Raw genomic sequence first — 23,819 nt, 5'->3', positions numbered from 1 at the left:
CCTCTTCTCCCCCCCCAACACCCGCCCCCCCTCTTCTCCCCCCCAACACCGCCCCCCCTCTTCTCCCCCCCAACACCGCCCCCCCTCTTCTCCCCCCCAACACCCGCCCCCCCTCTTCTCCCCCCCCAACACCCGCCCCCCCTCTTCTCCCCCCCGACACCCCGCCCCCCCCTCTTCTCCCCCCCCCCAACACCCGCCCCCCCCTTCTCCCCCCCCAACACCCGCCCCCCCCCTTCTCCCCCCCCCCAACACCCGCCCCCCCCTCGACAGTGTCAATTTCAGCGGCCAGCTGTTTGTTTCAGTGAGAGCAGCTTCCCTCTCTGGATCAAAGTGAGCCGGCCGCTGAAATTGACACTGCCCGCTGCTCTCTCCCTCCAATCCAACTTTTAAGTTTTAATGTTTCTGATTGGAGGGAGAGAGCAGCGGGCAGTGTCAATTTCAGCGGACGGCTCACTTTGATCCGGAGAGGGAAACTGCTCTCTCACTGAAATAATCAGCCGGCCGCTGAAATTGACACTGCCGGCTGCTCTCTCCCTCCAATCAGAAACATTAAAACTTAAAAGTTGGATTGGAGGGAGAGAGCAGCCGGCAGTGTCAATTTCAGCGGCCGGCTGATTATTTCAGTGAGAGCAGCTTCCCTCTCCGGAGCCGGCCGCTGAAATTGACACAACTGACAGTTGGGGTCCATCAGCCCCCCCGCGGTATATCGCGAACCGCGGTATTGCGGAGCGCGGTATAACGGGGGACTACTGTAATATGCTGCCCACACCATAATATATTTGGCATGGACAGCAGGCCGGGAGCAGGAAGTCCGATTATTAACCTCAAATCGTTAAAGGTTGGGAAGGAAGTTGGAGGTCACTCTTCGGGGGTTGCACTTTGCCAATCGCAGAGCAGCTCTCCTTAGACAGAACCTCCAACTTTGTTCTTACCATCCCCTTCTCTTGAACCATTCCTGCTGTCCCTGTTCTTAACGCTACTTACTACCAGTTGTCAGGTAAAGACAGGCCCAATGGGGTACACCCCCACTTTCCTAGTAGGTACCAGTGACATGGGTAAAACTAGTAAGGAGGTTATATCTGGAGAGTATGAGGATTTAGGCATTAAATTTAAAAGCAGAACCTCAAAAGGTTATAATCTCTGGATTATTACCTGAGCCGAGTGCAAATTGGCGTAGGGTAGATAAAATTAGAGACATGAATACATGACTCAAAGACTGATAGAGGAGAAGTTGGTTCTGGTTGTAGGTTACTGGCCCCAGTTCTGGGAAAAGTTGGAGCTGTGCCGTTGGGATGGTCTGCACCAGAACCTGGCTAGGATCCGTGTTTTTGCGAACCACGTAACTACAGAAGTAGAGAGGGCTTTAAACTAAATAGTGGAGCAAGTGATCAAATGTGGAAAGATGTGATCATAGAATTTACAGTGCAGAAGGAGGCCACTCGGCCCATCGAGTCCGCAACGTCCCCCGGAAAGAGCACCCATCCAAGCCCACACCTTCACCCCATCCCAGTAACCCCACCGAACCCTTTTTGGACACTAAGGGCAATTTAGCATGGCCAATCCACCTAACCTGCACATCTTTGAACTGTGGGAGGAAACCAGAGCACCCGGAGGAAACCCATGCAGACACGGGGAGCATGTGCAGACAGTGACCGAAGCCGGGAATTGAACCTGGGACCTGGTATTTCAAAGAGTAGAGGCAAGGTCAGAGGGGAAGTGTTAACTGTATGCATTCCTTGCATGAGTACACATAAGTCTCTAAATATCAACATTTACAAGTTACACACTTTAAAAAAAAAAATTAAGTTTTCCTATCCTTCCAATCAATGGAATAACGTCATACTTCCCGATATTAAACTCCATATGCCCACTCACTTAATCTATCTCTATCGCTTTGCAGGCTCTCTGCATCCTCTGCACAGTTTAGCTTTCCACCTAGCTAAGTATTATCAGCTGAAGTAGATGCATTGCCCTCTGCCTCCTCATCTAAGTCATTAATATAGATTGCAAAAAACTGAGGCCACAGTACTGATCCTTGTGGCATTCTGTTATTTATTGCATGCCAGCTTGAAAAAGCCCCATTTCTGCTCACTCGCTGCTTTCCATCCATGCTAAAATATTATTTCAAACTCCATGAGTCCAAACTCTGACCAAACAGGTCATTGTAGTTAACACAAATATGAGCCAGTTTGTGAAAGTACGTTATATTTGTACAGTTATAGCCATTAGCAGACTAAAGCCATAGTGTATTTTGGCAAATCTGCAATTTTGTATTAGTACCTCATTTTTCCAGGTTATTGGGAATACAGAACTACAATTTATTGATGATGTAAATTACTAGTAACATATCAAAGTGATTATTTCTAAGTGCACACAGCTGTTGTACAAATCCTGTATGGAACTGATTTTGAAAACAGCTAAAAGATTCAGGCAAAGTTGAAGGGTCTCCTGTCATCTGTGCTGGTCATGCCAGCTTCTTTAATAGCTGTGCCCAGTGCATTGCTCTTCAAATCTTTGGATCACTGATCACCTGTAGGTTTCTTTGTGTTTCACATACTTACTGCAGGAGTGAGAGAGGAAATTGTTAAAAGGAGTTAACAAAACGGAAAGTGGCAAGGACATTGCTCACGAAGTGAAGTAAAAGTAACTCTGTTTTTTTCCAATTCAGGAACTAGGTTCTGATATGCTTGGCTCATGTTTGGATTTTCAAGCAGTTGCTGGCTGCGGAATCACGTGCAAAGTCTCCAACATTGAATCACTACTGACCCAAAAGAATCTTGAAGTTGAGCAGAACACAGTGCTGATACAGATCAATGAGAGAGGCAGCGGTGATGGCTCGTCATATCCTTTAATTGAAGAGCCCCAATCGGAAAGTAAGTGACTTTTCTTGTCTGTTATAGCACAACAAAGCATGACAAAGCAGTGAGATGTTGATTCTTCCCTTTACCAAACAGGTGATCCCTAGGATGCCTGCTAGCAACTCACGAGAAACTGGCCCGAGTGTGGGTAGTAGTTCCTGTTTAGTTCCTTTGATCCCATTTCTTCCACTTTATTACTTTTGGCCTGTGGACCAATAATTGGAATGTGTCTTTAAGCAGAAGAGTGGTTGCCAGTGTTCCTAGTTTTGTATTTTGGAGAGGTAAAACAGACTCGTCGGCACCGAATAAATCTTGGCAACAGTCTTGGAGGGTGTCTGTTCGATTAGCCCTGTGTCAACCGGTGGGTTGGCCTGTGTGTGTATTTCTATATGTGTTTGTGTGTACCGATTGGGTTGGGGCCTGGGTTTGTGCCGTGGTAATTTACCATGAATAATCCACCCGGAACATACATACCACATAGACAGTCACCCGAGACTGCAATTAAATCTGCACCCCTGATACTGTGAGTTTGCAGTGCTATCCACTGTGCCACCGTACTGCCCAGAATAGGGGGACAAGGAAATATGTTTCCCTTGTTGTTTGAGTTGGCCATTGAGCCACTGCCAATTGCCTTGTGAGTCTCTTGTTCAGGCCGATGGCCTCTTGTTGTATGTAAGGGACCCGGGGAAAGTGATAGGTGATATAATGAGGATATTGGAACGGTTTGGTTCTTTTTCATGGGTACATGTTGAATATTGGGAACACTGAGTATTTTGTGGTTGGTCCCTTGATGGGGAGAGCTGGGTAAAGGGGCTGCCTTTTCACTGTGCCGGGACTAGCTTTCGCTATCCGGGGGTCCAGGTGGAGCGGGACTGGGTGCTGCTCCGCAAGATGAACTTCATTAAATTTGCTGAGGGTGGAGCAGGCCTTGGTGGGGTGGATATGTTCAGGTACTTTCAGGTGCATGATTGGGTCTGGTGAACCTCTCAACATTCCCGGGGGCGCCGTCGTCCACTTTGCTGGAGAGAATTGTTTTGTGTCAGGGGTTGGAAGAGGGCAACATGTCCGAGATATATGGGGGAGGATCAGGGTTAGGTGGGAGGAGGAGTTGGGTCCCATTTTATAGGAGGGGTTGTGGTTGAGTTTCTCCGCAGGGTGAATGCGCGAGGTTAAGTTTGATACATCTCAAGGTAGTGCTTAGGATACATCTCAACAAGGCCAGAAAGAGTTGTTTCCTCTAGGCGGTTGAGGATAGGTGTGAGCAGTGTTCGAGGGGGCCTGTGAAGCATGCGCGCATGTTATGGTCCTGCCCCAAGTGGTAGATTTTTGGGGGCCTTTTTTTAACACCATATCAGCAATTTTAAATATGGATTTGGAGCCCTGCCTGTTGGTTGCAATATTGGGAGTGTCTGACCAGCTGGTGTTGAGGACAGGTTGATGGCAGATGCAGGTAGCACCGCCCAGTGCTGCAGCATGGCTGGGTGACTTGGTGGAGCTTTTGCATCTTAAGAAGGTTAAGTTCACGATAAGGGGAGCGTTTGATGGGTTTTATCGCAGATGACACCCGTTTATATTGCATTTCAAGGATCTGGTCACTGTTAACTGTTGTGAGGGGATATTCTGTTGGGGAGGGGGGGAGGTTATAATTGGTGGGAGGGGTTGTTGTTGTAAGGTATGGTTTGTTGGGGTTGTTGATGCATCCTTTAGTGTTTGGCTGTTACTTATGTCTAAAGTATTAAAAACTTAATAAAAATTTATTTTTTTAAAGATTCGAATTATAGGACTACATTCAAAGCATTGATATTTTGTGGTGCATAATGTCATCTGTTACAGTAGTGCTTAGTCCTTGTGCTCCGATATTGGTTGCCCCTTGTCGAGGTAAATGAACATGGTTTAATTTGTATCAAAAACATTTAAATTATTGTCGCATTGTGGATTGTACTTTACCAAATGGTGCCTTATCCTGTTTCTATTCTTGTGGAAAAAATATTACCAAAGTGTTTTGATTTGTTGCCTCACTATTTCCTCTGTTTTCTATTTTGAATCTTTTGAAATAATGAGTTCAATCATTCTGCAAACATTGCTGTGCAGCAATGACAGTGAGAATAGATGGGTACTCAGTTCATTAATTATATTTTTGCAGATCAGTTTAGTGTTTAAATATTCTCTGACACAGGTTCAGGGAAATCGCAGATCTTTTCGATACTGATTGGAAATCGTGAATGGATGAAGAGGAACGGTCTGCATATCAGTAACGATGTGGACAGTTACATGGTAGAACATGAAAGCCGGGGACACACAGCGATACTGGTCTCTGTGGATGGTAAGAACATGAGCAGTTTCCTACTTCAATCAGAAGTAATCTACCTTGGAATGGAAACAGATGGTGAATGTGTGTGGAAATTTAGTTAGGAAAGGTTGTGTTTGGCTGTGAAACTGTAGGTGGTCAAATGGCTTATTTCTGCTTTTTCGACTTGCACAGGACTAAACGTCCTGGGCGGCAAGGGAGCACAGTGGGTAGCACGCTGTTGCTTCACAGCGCCAGGGTCCTAGGTTCGATTCCCGGCTTGAGTCACTGTCTGTGCAGAGTCTGAACGTTTTCCCCGTGTCTGCTTGGGTTTCCTCCAGGTGCTCTGGTTTCCTCCCACAAGTCCCGAAAGATGTGCTGTTAGGTAATTTGGACATTCTGAATTCTCCCTCTTGAGTACCCGGACAGGCTCTGGAATGTGGCGATGAGGGGCTTTTCACCGTAACTTCATTGCAATGTTAATGTAAGCCTTCTTGTGACAATAAAGATTACCATTATTGTTATTATTATAAACGTCACTTGGCAAGGTAATAGAGCTCTGCTGAACAATGTCCCCAACAAGTCTTGGGTGTAAATTTTCAATTTGCCACCCTGGTGTTAAAATGGCAATTCTATCAGTTGTCAACTTGAAATTATAGAATTGCAAAGGATAAATGGCACAGAAAAAGCCATTTGGCCCAACCCGTCCATGTCAGTGTTTACTCTCCACTCAAGCTTCCTATTGTTTCTCATCTAAATCTACTTTTCCTTTCTCCCTCAAATACTTGTCGAATCTCCCCTTAAATGCATCTACAGCGGGCATTTTCAAAGTCGGGGGCGCGACCCGCGGATGGGTTGCGGGACGGTTGCTGAGCTATCCGTCATGACGCTCCTGATTGTGCAAATTAGAGCGCAAGAGCTGCAGCAGCCGGCTTTTAACGATGCCGGCTGAGAGCGGCTTTCAAAAAGGTCGCGACCATATAAAAAAGAATGTTGCCGCACTGCGCTGAAGGGAGGCAGCGAGCAGGTCACCCCACCCCGTTGACATCACGTGCTTCGGCGCGATTTGTCAGTAAACAAGGTAAGAGAAATTGGCGAAGCTCGGCCAGACTGGGCCGCGAAACTCGGCCGGACTGGGCTGCGAAGCTCTGCCGGACTGGGCCGCGAAGCTCGGCCGGTGTGGGCCGCGAAGCTCGGCCGGTGTGGGCCGCGAAGCTCGGCCGGTGTGGGCCGCGAAGCTCTGCTGGACTGGGCCGCTAAGCTCTGCCGGACTGGGCCGCGAAGCTCTGCCGGACTGGGCCGCGAAGCTCGGCCGGTGTGGGCCGCGAAGCTCGGCCGGTGTGGGCCGCGAAGCTCAGCCGGTGTGGGCCGCAAAGCTCTGCCGGACTGGGCCGCGAAGCTCGGCCGGTGTGGCCCGCAAAGCTCTGCTGGACTGGGCCGCGAAGCTCGGCCGGTGTGGGCCGCGAAGCTCTGCTGGACTGGGCCGCGAAGCTCTGCTGGACTGGGCCACAAAGCTCTGCTGGACTGAGCCGCGAAGCTCGGCTGGACTGGGCCGCGAAGTTCTGCCGGACTGGGCCGCAAAGCTCTGCCAGACTGGGCCGCAAAGCTCGGCGGGAGTGGGCCGCATAGCTCTTCCGGGCTGGGCCGCGAAGCTCGGCCGGTGTGGGCCACAAAGCTCGGCCGGACTGGGCCGCGAAGCTCGGCCGGACTGGGCCGCGAAGCTCGGCCGCTGTGGGTCGCGATGCTCGGCCGGACTGGGCTGCAAAGCTCTGCCGGACTGGGCCGCGAAGCTCGGCCGCTGTGGGTCGCAAAGCTCTGCCGGACTGGGCCGCGAAGCTCGGCCGGTGTGGGCCACGAAGCTCGGCCGGACTGGGCCGCGAAGGTCGTCCGGTGTGGGCCGCGAAGCTCGGCCGGACTGGGCCGCGAAGCTCGGCCGGACTGGGCCGCGAAGCTCGGCCGGTGTGGGCCGCAAAGCTCTGCCGGACTGGGCCGCAAAGCTCGGCCGGTGTGGGCCGCAAAGCTCGGCCAGCCTGGGCCGCGAAGCTCGGTCGGCGTGGGCTGCAAAGCTCGGCCGGTGTGGTCGGCCGGCGTGGGCTGCGAAGGTCAGCTGGTTGGTAAAAATGGTTACCTGTCAACAACTCCCTGTGGCAGTAAGTTTCACATTCTTACCACTCATTGAGTAACAGTGTTTCTTCTGAATTTCCTTTTGGATTTCTTGGTGACTCTTATATTGATGACCACTCGTTATGCTCATTCCCATCAGAGGAAACATTCTCTCCGTATTAACTCTATCAAAACCTCTCATAACCTTAATAATCTCTGTTAGGCCATGCTTGAACCACCTTATTTTAAGAGCAAAGAGACCCAGCCTGTCAATGTTTCCTTGTATGTATGCCAACGCATTTAGATAATGCCTTTAACATAGAAAAACACCCAGGTTCTTCACAGAGGTCAAGCCGATGTCGTGAGCACTGAACTTTACCAGACAATTATATTATAAAATATCCCTTACATCAAATTAATAGAAATTGATAGCTCTGAAAAGGTGTGGAATTCCTGATAAACATCTCAGTTTTGAGGAGTGCCCATGTGACTTCAGGTTACTATGGAGATGAGAGTTAAGAAGGATTAGAAAATCAAACTAAAATCCATTGAGGTGCTTGTTGCAACTTTTAAGTGCCTTTCACAGAAACCTTGACAGGACAAAAGAAAAAAGCTGCTGCTGAGAAGCAGACTGAAGTGAATTTGAACTCTCCCAGGGATAGAGTCATAGAGTTTTACAGCACAGAAAGAGGTCCTTCGGCCCATCACGTCTGTGCTGGCCATCAAGCACCTATCCATCTAATCCCATTTTCCAGTATTTGTACGCTATGGTGTTTCAAGTGAAACAAATTGAAAATCGCTTACTGTCACAAGTAGGCTTCAATGAAGTTACTGTGAAAAGCCCCTAGTCGCCGCATTCCGGCTCCTGTTCGGTGAGGCTGGTACGGGAATTGAACCATGCTGCTGGCCTGCCTTGGTCTGCTTTAAAAGCCAGCTAATTAGTCCAGTGTGCTAAAAGTGCCAATCGAAATGTTTCTTTCTGTAATTATATAGATACAATAAATAAATAAATTAGGAATGCCGTACTGACACAGCAAGCGAAATAAGTCAACTGCAATCATGTTTACAATTGTAATGTCAGGTTTTATAATTAAACCTCACCTCCCTCCTTCCACGCAGGCCACCCAGAGTTTATTTAACTATTCTGTTTGCTTTTGTTTGTTTTTGTTGAACAACAGGGGTACTGTGTGGAATGATAGCAATTGCAGACGCCGTGAAGCCAGAAGCAGATTTGGCTGTCTACACACTGAACAGTATGGGACTGGAAGTGGTTCTTATGACTGGAGACAACAGTAAAACAGCCAGGGCCATTGCTGCTCAAGTGAGTTGAAGCCAGATATATTTTGTAGGTTTTTTCCCCCTCAAGTGGTGCTGATAAGTGTTGATAGGCCTTTAGGACCTTGTCCAGGATTGCTAGTTTGCTAGTTAACTATGGGAACATCATTGACTGGCCCAACTCTGCCCTCATCTGGCACGTTAACTGATCAACCCATCTTTTGAAATCAGCATATTGTCTGACTTCTATTTGCCATATCTAATAACCAGGATCAACTGCTCAGCCAGTTAAGAGGATGGCAGCAAATTTTGCTCAGGAAAGCAGTTGTGGCCCACAGGATGGGGAATTCAGTGATTAAGTCCTCGTAAGTCATCTTCCCTTTCAAACAACTGATTATTAGTGGCATTGGCAATTATACTCATTAGCATGGTGCTTAGTATGTTTTTTGAAAGGGGGGGACAGCGGGAGGAAGAATGGGAAAAATGACAGAACTGCGTGAATGGGGTGGCACGCTTATTTTGTAAAATATGTGACGGACGATTGTCATAACTTGATTTATTGACTGCATTGTCAGGTTGGCATCACCAAGGTGTTTGCTGAAGTCCTACCCTCGCACAAAGTAGCGAAAGTGGAACAGTTGCAGAAGCAAGGGAAGATTGTGGCAATGGTGGGCGATGGTGTGAATGACTCCCCGGCATTGGCAATGGCTGACGTTGGAATTGCCATTGGTACAGGCACTGACGTTGCCATTGAAGCAGCTGATGTTGTTTTAATTCGGGTAAGAGCGAACATTTATGATTGTCTCTTGGCTTTTTTCATTTGGATTTCCCTGATTGTTTCACCTGTTCAGGTGACTGGTGTAACTGATTTCACCTAAATTGTTTACTTACAACAGTCTATTTATCACCATTAGTTACTAATAGCATTTGATACATTCGGAAAGATTGTACAGTCACCAGTTGTCCTTCAGATGGATAGTAAGTTTAAATGATATGCAGGGCACTGTCTGAGTTCATACCTGTTGGTGATGAAAGGAAAATTTGTTGCCTCCCTTCACTGTTGAGGTGATCGTTTTAAACTGTCAGTGCTTTACTTTCCGGAGTGACAAAGGACACACATTTCTCAAAGAGAAAACCAATTTCAGAAGTGCAATGGAAATGTTTGAGAGTAGACTTGTGCTGACCGACAAAAGAATGAGGAAGAATGAAAAATGCCTGCCTTAAGTTACAGACATTGAGTCATATGAACACCGTGAATACGAAGATACATATGTTAATGAAGAATCGAAGTGAAGTAAAAGAAATAAGTTGTGTTGCCATCAACAGCTCGATGTTCTGAGAGCTTTGTAGTGGCCAGTTTACAGTTCTTGCTGCAGGATCTCTACAATACAGGAATATCTCCTTCCTGCCTGCTTCAGCTTTGCTTTCTGGCTATCTCATCCTCTCAGAATAATGAGCAATGCTGGAGGACCTATGCCACCTAGTGGTGTGATTGAATTGTGTGATTAGCAGCAAGAAAAGAATTTGGGGAAATGATTGAAGGCATGGTTGAAAAAGTAGCTTTTTTGAGGAGAGATATATTGGAAAGTGGCTTAGCAGGAAGTTCCAGAGTATACGGCCAAGACGGCTGAAGGTTCAGCCACTGGAGTTGAAATGGAAAGGTAGACAATGCTTAAAGATTGAGGACATGAACCGATGGAGGATGCAGATGCAAAGTTGAACAAGGCTGGAGAGTAATTTGTAACTAAAAATCAAGCTTTTCAAATTAAATTTGTTAAGGAGTAGCGAGCGAATGGTAGTTGACGAGTGCAGGAATGATAGAAGAATAGAAGTTGGTAAGCAAATAGGAACTGGGTTTATGTACGATCAACCATGGGAGACTAGTAAAACGTGCATTAGAGAAAGCAATCGTAAATGTGATACTGTGTAGCAATGGAAATGAGTGACGATGCCTTTGTAATCAGAGTTTGATTGAGAGATTTGAATTCTGAGAAGAGGTTTCACTTTGCAAAGAATATTTACTGTGCTGTACTGTTCTTTGTTGATACTGTTAGATTGTTGTTAAAAGCACAGCTGGCTGATAAATATCCTCCTTAGGTAAAGCTGTCTTTACCTAATCTGACTGATATGAGACTCCACTCCAGTCTGACACCAATGTCTTTGACTCTTAACTACCCTCGCATATGGCCGAGCAAGACACTCCGTTTCATCAAACCCCAACAGAAAAATCTCATCATTGCTTTCTTGGGGCAATTTGAGAAGGACATTACCTGATGTGCCTTGCTAACAATGTCCATGTCACAAGAATAGATTTTAATAACGGAATTAAGTGAACCTCAAGCCCCGTTCTCCAGTCCAGTTATGATTTTGTTGGTTGAGAGCGGCACAGGGTTGTTTGGCAGTGATTTTACCAGCTGATTGGTAGCCTGCTAAGAATTGCTGTTGTGGCACGTATTTCAAAAAGGTGCACAGAGACAGCATTGCAGAGCCAAACAGAACATGAAATTTTACCACATACATTCACAGATAATTATCAAGTATGACAATCACACTAGTATTATTTTCTATCTTTGTTCTTCTCTGTTCCACAGAATGATCTTCTTGATGTAGTGGCAAGTATTCATTTGTCCAAAAAGACCGTCCAGCGAATTCGGATAAATTTTGTGTTTGCTTTAATATATAATATCGTTGGCATCCCCATCGCTGCTGGTAAGTGTCATGTGTTCAGTTTTTTAAAAAGTTTCTGATTAGTGTGTGTACAAAATAAAAACAGGTGGAAATGTCCTGAATATGCAATGAGACACACAATGTTTCCGCCTTTTTGTCTGCGCAGTGGAGGATTTGCAATGGTCAAGTTTTTTTTTGTAACAAATTATATTCCACGAGGGAATGGGAACTCAATAACTTCCTGGTTGCAGAGAGAGATTTCCGTTCGTGATTCTTTATTTTGTATGCACTTCAATCATGCTGTGTCAATCAACCATTGTCTGAAAGTGTTGGCCTTGAACCTCTGCGTAGTGGCAGTCGGCCAGAGTCCCGTGGGAGGTGGGAGGGGGCTGTACTATAGTTGCAAAAGAGGTAGAAGTGATTTAAATTTTTCCAAATTTTCTTGGGTAACCATTGTAGTAACACTGTCAGAACCATCCTTCCTTCCATGTAACAACTTAATCTTAAAGCCAATCTTCAGTGTCCTCAGGGCACCCTGCAGCTTCAACATGGCTTCTGGCCTTTTAAATTCATGGTTTGGTGATATAATCCAACATTTTATTTGATCTGTTTATTACTCTCTCACACTGTTTTGACAAGTTAACTCGCACCACTATCTCAATAGCTTCTTTGGTAGGCATTACCGAACCATGGAGTATACCATAGAATCTCTACAGTGCAGAAGGAGACCATTCGGCCCATCGGGTCTGTACCAGCCCTTTGAAAGAGCACCCCACCTCATTCCCATGTCCTATCCCCATAACCCCACCTAACCTTTGGACAAAAAGAGGTTATTTTAGCTTGGCCAATTCATCAAACCTGTACATCTTTGGAGTTTGTGAGGAAACCGGAGCACCAGGAGGAAACTCATGCAGTCACGGAGAATGTGCAAACACCGCAGTCATCAGGAATCGATCCTGGGTGCCTGGCACTGTGGGGCAGCAGTGCTAACCACTGTGTCACTTTGCTGCCTTTGATTCTTTCTTCTCAATTGCCTGACCTTGAATTCACCTGTAATAAACTTTGCTTATCACTATTCAGCCTATCAAATTATGTTGAGATGTTGGCTGCCGGAATTCAAATTTGTGACTTCCCATGCTACCCTCCGCACCCCACTCCACCCACCCACGAGAAAAACCCACTTTTGTGCCACGTTAATGGACTTTGGTCTATTTAACAGTTCCAGACTACTGACGTCCGGAGGCAGTATGTAGGGGAGGAGGTAAATGAGGTGGTTCCCACTGGGGTACCATACTTTTAACATTTTCCTGGGGGTACGTTTGTGCAAAAACCCACTTGATTAATGGAATAAGATGCTCAGATAAGTGAAATACCCAGAAGGACCGGGGAAGGAAACAAAAGCAGTTTGTCGGCTGAATCAGAGGCTTCTCGAGGCTCATTGGTGGAGAAAATGGCGGAGGCAGCATCCGTGTGTCCGGCCACTCCACTAACAGCTGAGATGCTTCCCGGCGCCGTGGCAGCGGAATTTGAGAAGCAATGGCGGGTTGTGTCGGGAGACATCTGCAAGTCGATGGAAGAGGCCCTGGCTCCCATTTGGTTGGCGTTGGGAGAGGACCAACGAGACTGTAAAAGCACATGGTGCTGCAATACAAGGCGTGGAGATGACTCTCTCTCTCTCTCTCTCTCTCTCTCTCTCTCTCTCTCTCTCTCTCTCTCTCTCTCTGTCTCTGTCTCTGGAAGCAAAATGCCTCTGATGGTAGAGGTGAATAAAGCACTGAAGGCCAAAGTGAATGATTTTGAGAATTCTTCCCTAGGCAAAAATATTCGAATTGTGGGGCTGCCAGAGGGGATGGAAGGTTTAATTCCCACTGAATACTTTGAGAAGATGTTTGGGAAAATGGTGGGGGATGGTGGATTCCTGTCCCCTCAGCCGGACACTCTGGCAGAAGCACCATCCCAACAAACCACCGTGAGTAGTAATTGTGAAGTTTCACAGCTTCCAAGAAAAAGAACTGGTCCTGAGATGGATGAAGGAGCATTGTGACTATAAATTGGAAGACCACGCCATAAAGCTTTATCAAAATATTGGTGCGGAGCTGGCAAAGAAGCGGACGGCTTCTTTAACAAGGCCAACGCCGCCCTGTATAAAAATGGAGTCCGATTTGGGGTGGTGCAGCTCAGAGTGACTTTTGAGCACACATGGAAAAGACTGCACACGGAAAAGACCATCAGTAGTGGCCCCAACCCTGGAGTTGCTTGCAAACAGGAAAAAGCTGCAGACGCAATTTGAAGTACGATCAAGCTGCTATGTTCAAGGGGTTATTTTATCAACACTGGGAGAAGGCAAGTCGCCTTTTAGCTCATCAGCTCGCAAACCTCCCATCTACAAACAGGTCCCCCAACCTCCTAATACCTACCCTGTGCCAGCTAAGAAACCCACCATCAATGCTCCCTGGAACAAACCGGTGGTTCCCCCGTATCGGGGACTCCGTCGAGCCCCCCATATCCCCCCTATGCCGTCTCCATTGCCCCCAAATTTTGAGGGTGGCCGCCACCACCGGGTTCGTGGTATACCTCGTTGGAGGGAGCGGCAACGGCGCTGTTACCAGCGCTGCCAGGCTTGTGTCCACACAGGACGCCATCTCCATCCTCTTCCATGCTGCCCCTTCCCCATCCATTACCCACTTATGCACCATCGCTGCGTTGGCAGCCCAATAGTACCCACAGAGGTTGGGCAGCGCCAGCCCCCCACCCCCCCATCCCTGCCCCACTCCAAAAACACCCTTCTCGCCCTCGGAGTCCCATGCACCCATACAAATCCCGTAATACTCCTCTTGACCCTCCTAAAAAAGACCTTCAGGATAAGGATGGGGAGGAACTGGAACAGGAACAAAAACCTCGGGAGCACCGTCATCTTGACTGACTGCACACTGCCCGCCAGCGACAGCGGCAACATGTCCCATCTCTTAAACTCCTCCATTTGCTCCACAAGCCTTGTACGGTTAAGTTTGTGTAGGGCCCCCCAGCTCCTAGCCACCTGGACTCCCAGGTACCCAAAGCTCCCCCCTGCCCTTTTCAGTGGGAGCCTACCAATCCCCTCCTCCTGATCCCCCAGATGCACGACGAACAACTCGCTCTTACCCAGGTTGAGCTTGTACCCTGAAAAGCCCCCAAATTCCCTGAGAATCTTCATCACCTCCGGCATTCCCCCCACTGGGTCCGCCACATATAGCAACAAGTCATCTGCGTAAAATGACACTCGGTGCTCCTCCCCAACCCGCACCAGACCACTCAAATTCCCCGACTCCCTCAACGCCATGGCCAGGGGCACAATTGCCAACGCAAAGAGCAAGGGGGACAGGGGACACCCCTGTCTCGTCCCCCGGTACAACCAAAAGTACTCAGATCTCCTCCTATTCGTGGCTACGCTCGCCATCGGGCCTCATATAACAGCCTCACCCAACTGACAAACCCCTCCCCGAACCCAAACCTTTCCGCACCTCCCACAAGTATCCCAACTCAACCCTATCAAAGGCCTTCTCCGCGTCTAATGCCACCACTATCTCCGCCTCCCCTTCTACCGCTGGCATCATTATAAACATTCAGAAGCCTACGTATATTGGTGTTCAGCTGCCTTCCCTTCACAAACCCCGTCTGGTCCTAATGAATGACCCCCGGCACACAGTCCTCTATTATTGTGGCCAAGGTCTTTGTCAACAGCTTGGCATCCACATTTAACAACGAGATAGGCCTATATGACCCACACTGCAGAGGGTCCTTGTCCCACTTAAGGATCAAGGAAATCAGCGCCCGTGACATAGTCGGGGGAAAAGCTCCCTTGCCTCGTTAAAGGTCCTAACCAGCAGGGGGCCCAGCAGGTCTGCGTACATTTTATAAAATTCGACCGGAAACCCATCCGGCCCCGGCGCCTTCCCCAACTGCAATGCTGCCTATCCCAATGGCCAGCTCCTCCATCTCAATCGGCGCACCCAGCCCCTCCACCTGCCCCTCCTCCACCTTTGGAAATCTCAGCTTGTCCAAAAAAGCGCCCCATTCCCCCCACCCCCCTCTGCCGGGGTTCAGACCGGTACAATACCCATAAACGTCCTGAAGACCCCATTAATGTCTACTCCCCTATCCTTCACTCCACCAATCTCCCTAGCCGCGTCCCACTTACGGAGCTGATGCGCCAGCATCCTACTCGCCTTCTCCACATATTTGTACACCGCTCCCTGTGCCTTCCTCAACTGAGCTTCCGCCTTTTTGGGTGGTCAGTAAGTCGAACTTGGCCTGAAGATTACGCCGCTCCCCCAGCAATCCCTCCTCCGGAGCCTCCGCGTGTTTCCTGTCCACCCTCACCATCTCCCCCACCAACCTTTCCCTCTCTCTTTGCTCTCTCCCCTCCCTATGGGCCTCGGATGGAAATCAACTCCCCTCTAATCACCGCCTTCAATGCCTCCCAAACCGTCCCCACTCCGACCTCCCCATTATCATTAGTCTCTAAGTACCTCTTGATACACCCCCGAACCCGCCCTCCCACCTCCTCATCCGCCAGCAGCCCCACCTCCAGGCGCCAGAGCGAGCACTGGTCCCTCCTCCCCCAGGTCAAGGTCCACCCAGTGCGGGCATGATCCGAAATAACTATGGCCGAATACTCGGCATCCTCCACGCTCGAAATCAGCCCCCTGCTCAGAACAAAAAAAATCGATCCGGGAATAGGCTTTATGCACGTGGGAGAAAAATTAATACTCCCTGGCCCTCGGCCTCGCGAACCTCCAAGGATCCACCCCTGCCATTTGGTCCATAAACCCCCTCAATACCTTAGCCGCCGCGGGCCTCCTGCCCGTCCTGGACATGGATCGATGCAATGGGGGATCCAGCAATATATTAACGTCCCCCCCAATATCTGGCCCCCCGTCTCCAGATCCGGAATGCGGCCCAACATGCGCCGCATAAAATCCGCATCATCCCATTCGGGGCATAGACATTCACCAGCACCACCCACTCCCCCCTGCAGCTTGTTGCTCACCATCACATACCTCCCGCCACTATCAGCCACCACCTTTGACCGCCTCAACGACACCCTTTTTCCCACCAGGATCGCCACGCCCCGGTTCTTTGCATCCAGCCCTGAATGAAACACTTGGCCCACCCATCCCTTCCTCAGTCTAACCTGGTCCGCCACCTTTAGGTGCGTCTCCTGGAGCATAGCCACGTCCGCCTTCAGCCCCTTCAGGTACGTAAACACCCGGGCCCGCTTGACCGGCCCATTCAGCCCCCTCACATTCCAAGTTATCAGCTGGATCAGAGGGCTCCCTGCCCCCCTCCCATGCCGACTAGCCATAACCCATCCCCTGCCCGCCCCAAGCCAGCACCCCCCGCTCGACCCGTTCCCACGGCAGCAAACCCCCACCCCGTCCCCCCCTGCATCCTCCAGCTCCTGCCTGGCCATTTCAGCAGCAACCCGGTAATCCCCCCATTCCCCGCCCCCAGGCTAGGAACCCTCCCAGCCGCATTACTCCCTCCATAGCACTCCCGTGAGCCAGCTAACTTCTGCTGACCCCGGCAACTCCTGCCACACCTCTGACCCCTCCCAACGTGGGGCTACTTCTCCTCCCCCATGCCCATCAGCAGACCCTCCTCGTCCCCCTCCCGCTCTCGTGCGGGGAAAAAAAGCCCGCGTTTCTCATCTCCGACCCCGCCCCCATCCACCCTCAGCGCGGGAAACCAAAGAAAAGCCCGCGCTGTCACCCTGCCCGACCTCGCCTCCTCTAGGGTAGCTCCCATTGTCGGCCCCCACCACCAGCTCCCCACACTCCAAGTCTACCCTCCGACTCGCGCCCATCCACCGAATCCACGCAAAAAGACAGCGCCCCACCCGCCCTAGAAACAACACACAATCAGCATAAAACAGAGAACCCCCACACCAAAAATGAACACAGTTACATACAAACCCCCGCCCCCGACCCTCAGTTAGAGTCCAACTTCTCGGCCTGCACAAAGGCCCACGCCTCCTCCGGGGACTCAAAGTAAAAGTGACGGTCCTTGTAGGTGACCCACAAACGCACCGGGTGTAACATGCCAAACTTCACACTCTCTTTCTGTGGAGCACCGCCTTCGTCCGGTTGTACCCAGCCCTCTGCTTAGCCACCTCCGCACTCCAGTCCTGGTAGACCCACACCACCGTGTTCTCCCACTTGCGACTCCGCTCCTTCTTGGCCCACCTAAGCACGCACTCTCGGTCAACGAACCGGTGGAACCGCACCAGAACCGCCCATGGCGGCTCATTCGGCTTGGGCCTCTTGGGCAGTATTCTGTGAGCCCCCTTATTCTGTGAGCCCCCTCCAGCTCCAGGGGCCCCTGGAAGGACCCAGCTCCCATCAGCGAGTTCAGCAAGACGACCACATAGGCCCCATGGTCTGACCCCTCCGTGAGGCCCAGGATCCGCAAATATTTCCGCCTCGACCCGGTTCTCCATCTCCTCGAACCGCTCCTGCCACTTCTTATGGAGCGCCTTATGCATCTCTACCTTTACAGCGAGGGCCGAGGCCTCATCCTCTCTTTTGGAGGCTTGTTGTCGGAGCTCCCGGATTGCCATCCCCTGGGCTGTCTGCGTCTCCAGCAGCTTGTCAATGGAAGCCTTCAAGCGATTCTAGCAGCTCCACTTTGAGCTCCAAAAGCAGCGCTGGAGAGTCCTCCTGCTGCTCCCTGCGCCAGCCGCCTCCATTCCTCGAGGCCTCCGCCGACTGCCATCTTGTTTTTCTTCCCCCGCTTTTTCCTAGGCGCTGCCACCCGCTTTTTTGCTGGCCCCACTCCTGGTCCAGACCATAGAACACTGGGGATCTGCCGCTGGCACCTTCCCACGTCGGGAACCGTCGATCAGTATCTAAAAAGAGCCCAAAAGTCCGTTCCTAGCGGGAGCTGCCGAACATGCGGCTTAGCTCCACATAGCCGCAACTGGAAGTCCCGGCAGACTGCTTTCTGGGTGATTGCACGGTTAAGGGATTCAATAGACAGTTTGATTTCTGCCCTGCTTAGGGTCCCATCAGCGGAGCTGGCTCGTTGAATGTGGTAAAGATGAAATGGGAGGGTGAATTGGGTCCTATTCTGGATGATGAGGTGTAGAGTGCGGCTCTCCGCAGGGTCAACTCCATGACCTCTTCTACAGGACTTTGTTTGACCCAATTAAATGTGGTGCGCAGGGCACATCTGACCAAGATAAGGACAAGTGTGGAGGACAGGTGTGTGAGCGTTGTACTCCGGGGTCAGCTACCACACTCGGATTTCGTCGCCCCCCCCCCTGCTGCTATTGACCAAGCTACCTATCTTTGAGCCAGGAAGTCCAGAAAAGGCTGCCATCGTTTATAGAACCCTTGTATTGATCCTCTCAGGGCAATTTGACCCTTTCCATTTTATAAATCCCGCCATGTCACGATCCAGGTCTCCACACTTGGGGGGCCTTGCATCCCTTCCACTGTAGCAGAATCCTTCGTCGGCTACTAGGGACGCAAAGGCCAGGGCACCGTCCTCTTTCGCCTCCTGCACTCCCGCTCTACCGCAACTCCAAAATCGCGAGTCCCCCACCCTGGTTTGACCCTGATCCAACCACCCTCGACACCGTCCCCGCCACCCCCTTCCAGAATTCTTGCAGTGCTGGGCATGCCCAGAACATATGGGCGTGGTTCGCTGGACTCCCCGAACAATCTGGTGCACCTGTCCTCACCCCCAAAGAAACCTACTCATCCTAGTCCCGGACATGTGGCCCGGTGCAGGCACCTTAAATTGGATGAGACTAAGCCTCGCACATGAGGAGGAGGAGTTGACTCTCTCCAAGGCCTCCGCCCAAGTCCCGTCCCTATCTGCTCCCCAAGTTCCTCCTCCCATTTAGCTTCGCTCCTCCACTGACGACTCCTCCACCTCCTGCATTACCTTATAGATGTCAGACAACCTTCCCCCTCTCCGACCCCACCCCCGAAAGCACTCTGTCCATCGTCCCCCGCGACGGCAGCAGAGGGACTCCCTCTACCTGTCGCCTAGCAAACTCCTTTACCTGCAGGTATCTGAACATGTTCCCCTGGGGAAGGCCAAATTTATCTTCCAGTTCCCCCCAGGCCCGCAAACCTCCCGCCAATAAACAGGTCCCTCAATTTGCTGATGCCCGCCCTTTGCCACCCCCTAAATCCCCATCCTTGTTCCCCGGGATGAATCGATGGTTGCCACCCAGTGGAGCCTCCATCGAGCCCCCTGTTTCCCCCGATGCCGTCTCCACTGCCCCCAGATTCTAGGGTCGCCGCCACCACCGGGCTCGTGGTAAACCTCTTAGGGGAGAGCGGCAACTGTGCCGTTACCATGGCACCAGGCTCGTACCTCTACATGACGCCATCTCCATTCTTTTCCACGCCGCCCCTCCCCCTCCATCACCCATTTACGCACCATTGACACATTGGCAGCCCAATAGTACCCCAGAAGGTTGGGCAGCGCCAGCCCGCCTCTATCCCTCCCTCGCTCCAGGAACACCCTCTTCACTCTCGGAGTCCATGTGCCCACACAAAGCTCAAAATACTGCTAGTCACTCTCCTAAAGAAGGCCCTGGGGATAAAGATGGGCAGACACTGAAAGAGGAACAAGAACCTCAGAAGCACCGTCATTTTGACGGCCTGTACTCTCCCCGCCAACGATAATGGCAGCATGTCCCACCTCTTGAACTCCTCCTCCATCTGATCTACAAGTCTGGTGAAGTTATGCTTGTGAAGAGTCCCCCTGTCCCTGGCCACCTGCACCCCCAGGTACCTAAAGCTCTCCCCTGCCCGCCTAAGCGGGAGCCTACCAATTCCTTCCTCCTGGTCTCCAGGGTGCCATGTCAGAGATACTTAATGTCAAACTGGAGCCCTCTGGTGGCCACTTTCGGGATGTCAGTGCTGCAGGCAGGGGTGAAGGTGAATGTTCTCTACTCTCGCCTTTGCCTCATTAAAGTCCGGACGTGAGTTCTGTTGAGATAGAGGCCTCCTACTCCACCCAGTGCCTTCGCCTGGTTGGGTGACCTCATGTCATTCCTACATTTGGCGACTGTCAAGTACACCACTCGGGGGTTGGTAGAACGTTCTACCTAATATGGCAAACATTAATTTATTTTTTAAAAGAGTTGTTAAGGAGTTTTTAACTTAATGTTGGGGGGGCAGTTTGGTTGTGTTGTTGATTGTGTCCTTTATGGATTGTAACCTGAAGCATCTGATCTATATTACTCTGTTTATAATGAAAGAAATTTCAACGAAAATATATTTTAAAAAATCAATTGCAGACTACATGAGCACGTCAACATTTGAACACTCGATTTAAACCACTACACTCAATAATCACTGCTGGGTATCTCATATTTTCCGTGTTAATTTTTCCTCTGTTTGTGGACCACAAAATTTTCGCTGGCCGCAGCCATCCATGGATTTTTTTATTAATACACATGGGAATATGCCTGACCTAATGAATACATCACTATGCATTTGAAATCAGCAAAATATCCCTGGTGCGCACACATGTGGTGTACTATACAAGTCCCTGTAATTTTGAACAATTATATTTGTGTGGAAAGGTAAAACAATTTCAATGTTACATGATGAGCAATGTATTTCAGGACAAGCATGATGATAGGTGATATAGTGACTACATTCTTTACTTTTCAGGTGTCTTCTTACCTGTTGGACTGATATTACAACCGTGGATGGGATCTGCTGCAATGGCAGCATCGTCTGTTTCTGTGGTGTTTTCTTCTCTATTATTAAAGCTGTAAGTCTTTGCTCCTTTAATCAAAGATTCGAATGGGTAATTGGTCTGAGGGCTACTGATTTACAGAGGGGAAGAAATTAACCAGACAACTCCGGTAACTCCTTAATAAACGGTGGGTGCGTGTTGAATATGGGCAGCATTGGGCTGTCATATGAAGAGTAATAAGTTGAATGGTGCATCCATGCACAGTAAGAGCCTATATATGAGAGGCTTCAGAATAAATTTTGGTGCATTTCATACTTGAACTCTGATGTTTTCATAATTTCAGTAATTTCTTTTCCTTGATGCTATTGTTTATGTGACCCACTTTTACAAGAATGTAATCACCTTTTCTTTTGTCTTTTCAGTTACAAGAAACCCGATCCTGCCAGGTTAGAAAACAGAGCTCGGAATCACATGAAGCAGAAATCTCTGTCTGACATCAGTGTGCACATCGGTATGGGTGAAGCTAGGCGGGAGTCACCAAAGCTAAGCCTATTGGATCGAATAGTACACTACAGCCGAGCCTCCATTAACTCTCTCAGGTCTGAAAGGTGCTCCATGACCAACATCCCTCTACATGATCCAGACAAAAATAATCTCCTTTTGGGGAGAGATGAGGACGAAGCAGTTTGAGCAAATTCCTGGTTGAATGCAGGAGATTTGCAAGATCTGTTCTCCCGACTACAGTGTCTTCTCAGCCTCTACATGTCACAAGTATAGGACTCTCATGGAGGAGCAGAGGATGGGCAGATTTGTGTTTTACTATGAGATAGTATACTTGATACACTACTCGACGATTGTAATTTATCTTTTTTTTCAAACTTTATTTTTTTAACCTTTTCTGCTTTTCAGGCTCCTGGCAATCTCACTTTCTGCGCCCAGGAGGGAAAAGATGTTTCAAGTAACAGTCTCCTGATTTTGTATTGTGCATGAATCATGAATCCCTACCCTCCATGATCAACCAGGAGGAATTCTGATGGGCATGTTGAATGTCAGTTTTTCTTGCTTTTCACGCAGAACTCAATCTCCATCTAGAAGCCCAACTGGGAAACCTTTAATTTGCACCTTTGAGCGCAGCAGGTTTGAAACAGTGCCTATGGCACCCTTTCCTATTTAAAAAGGACCAAATTCAACCTTTGAGCTGATTACGAACAGTTCCAAATTTCCATGTTCTTATATTTTTCTATTAATTAAAGGGTATTGCAATATGTAGGACAAGCCAAAGTGACCTCAGAAATCATAGATTCTGCAGTAATGGCTGAATCTGATAAACGGGTATGTTGGTGTAATTAACCAAACATAGCAGACACACAGTGTGATGGAGATGCTGTTCCACAAAGGCTGAGCAGTGAGTTCTGTTTGTTCTGGCAAGATCATACTTTTGCTGTGATCTTAAAATGGTACCTTTTCCAAACTATTATGCAAAAGAAACAATTTTACATAGCAATTTTAAAAATGCTGGTTAGCATTTTTAATTGTATCTTGGGCTATGTGCAGCTCCATCATTGTGTTTAAATGAACACCGAGTACAATTGGTACTAAACACAGAAGCTGATCCTTTACAACATTGTTCTTCTGCCCAACACCCTACCCCGTGTCTTTTTTTAAAAAAAAACTTCCTCTTTGATGCCTGGATTTTGTTTGTTTTTAAATTAGGAACTAACCCATCTGTGTTGAATGAATTCTTCCAGAGACTATTAATTCTACAATATTTTCCTCAACTGCTTTTAATGGGATTGGATTTGTTACTCTGCCCCTCCCAGCTGCTTCCTGAATCATCAAAGCAGAAGTGACAGCTTAATTCTGGAGAGCAATCCAATATTTGGATGGTACTTGTCACTAAGGGATGTGTTTTTTTATTCCATTCTTTGTGCACGCTTAGTGCTGTAACTATATCATGGACTAAAGGTGCAATGTTGAAGTGTCTGTTGTATCAAATGAAGTACTTTATCTCTAGTTTTGCAGACAAAATGAAAAACTTAAAAAGTTTATTCCCAAAGGAATAAACTACTTCAGCTAATCAGCAAGACCATAAAGTTAATATCTTGTAAGCTAAATGCTATTGTAAAATGAATGTCTCCCCCTGTTGAATAATCAGGTCCGTCCAGTCTTGTATATAACATTGTGAGAGCTCAGATGTCATTGACGGTAGGGCTTAGCGAAATCACAGTTCGATCTGCATGAGTGTTTATGCTGGCTAGATTGTAGGATCAAACTACCTTTGAACCTTTCATCTCATTGGTGCTTTGGTCTCACAACAGGTTTGTAGGCCTTAAGTCAATGTGAAGATACAACTTGTGCACTCGGTTCTATGACAATGGTTATTAATTCAGTTATTTCCCATGGCTTTTGCATGTTGTAACTTGGTGGACTGTCATTATACAAATGTGAGGTGTCAGTTATAAATAACACATTTACTTTGTCCTGGCAATATGTTCCATTCATGGGCCCCTAAGATATGCAATTGTTTCACTTCTAGATTTGTTCATTGATTTTCTTTTATCTTATCAAGTGTATCGCTGTCTTCCACATTTTGTTCTCCCTATTATACCATGCATACATTGATCTTTGGACACACAACCACCTGCAATCATTCAAGTCATACTGTTCAACCAAGTTATCCTATCATTGTGAAGAGTAAACACATTTCTTCCCCAGTAGTTTTTTTCCTTTCTAAGGGTGCTGACATTATATTGGGATATAGAACTGGCAGCTGTTTGGTTCCTCACTGTGTGCATTTTCTTAAGATGTGAACTTAAACATTGTGTGCCAGGGCCAAATCATTGAGCCTAGACCAACCAAGATTCACATCGACATTTATGTTTTGCAGCAAGGGCTGTAAAATAATGTTCAGGAGAAACATCCTT

The 23,819-nt window shown here is 48.6% G+C and overlaps 1 protein-coding gene across 4 annotated transcripts in view; it reads left to right on the top strand.

Annotated features, from left to right (window-relative positions):
- Positions 1-23,383, top strand: part of atp7a (ATPase copper transporting alpha) — a 144,011-nt gene extending 120,628 nt beyond the window's left edge. For 3 of the 4 annotated variants that reach the window (XM_038774532.1, XM_038774533.1, XM_038774534.1), the window contains 7 exons: positions 2,669-2,873; positions 5,035-5,181; positions 8,427-8,569; positions 9,099-9,302; positions 11,115-11,232; positions 20,868-20,970; positions 21,318-21,585. In XM_038774532.1, the coding sequence (XP_038630460.1) occupies positions 2,669-2,873; positions 5,035-5,181; positions 8,427-8,569; positions 9,099-9,302; positions 11,115-11,232; positions 20,868-20,970; positions 21,318-21,585 (1,188 nt within the window). Of the gene's footprint in view, positions 1-2,668; positions 2,874-5,034; positions 5,182-8,426; positions 8,570-9,098; positions 9,303-11,114; positions 11,233-20,867; positions 20,971-21,317 lie in introns of all 4 variants that reach the window. The other variant, XM_038774531.1, reaches the window with a different exon arrangement.
- Positions 23,384-23,819: the final 436 nt, after the last annotated feature.

The sequence above is a fragment of the Scyliorhinus canicula genome, chromosome 17 (assembly GCF_902713615.1).
Source record: "Scyliorhinus canicula chromosome 17, sScyCan1.1, whole genome shotgun sequence".
Lineage (NCBI taxonomy): Eukaryota > Metazoa > Chordata > Chondrichthyes > Carcharhiniformes > Scyliorhinidae > Scyliorhinus > Scyliorhinus canicula.
Note: the sequence above shows the minus strand (reverse complement) of the source record. Positions and strands in the feature narration are given on the sequence as shown.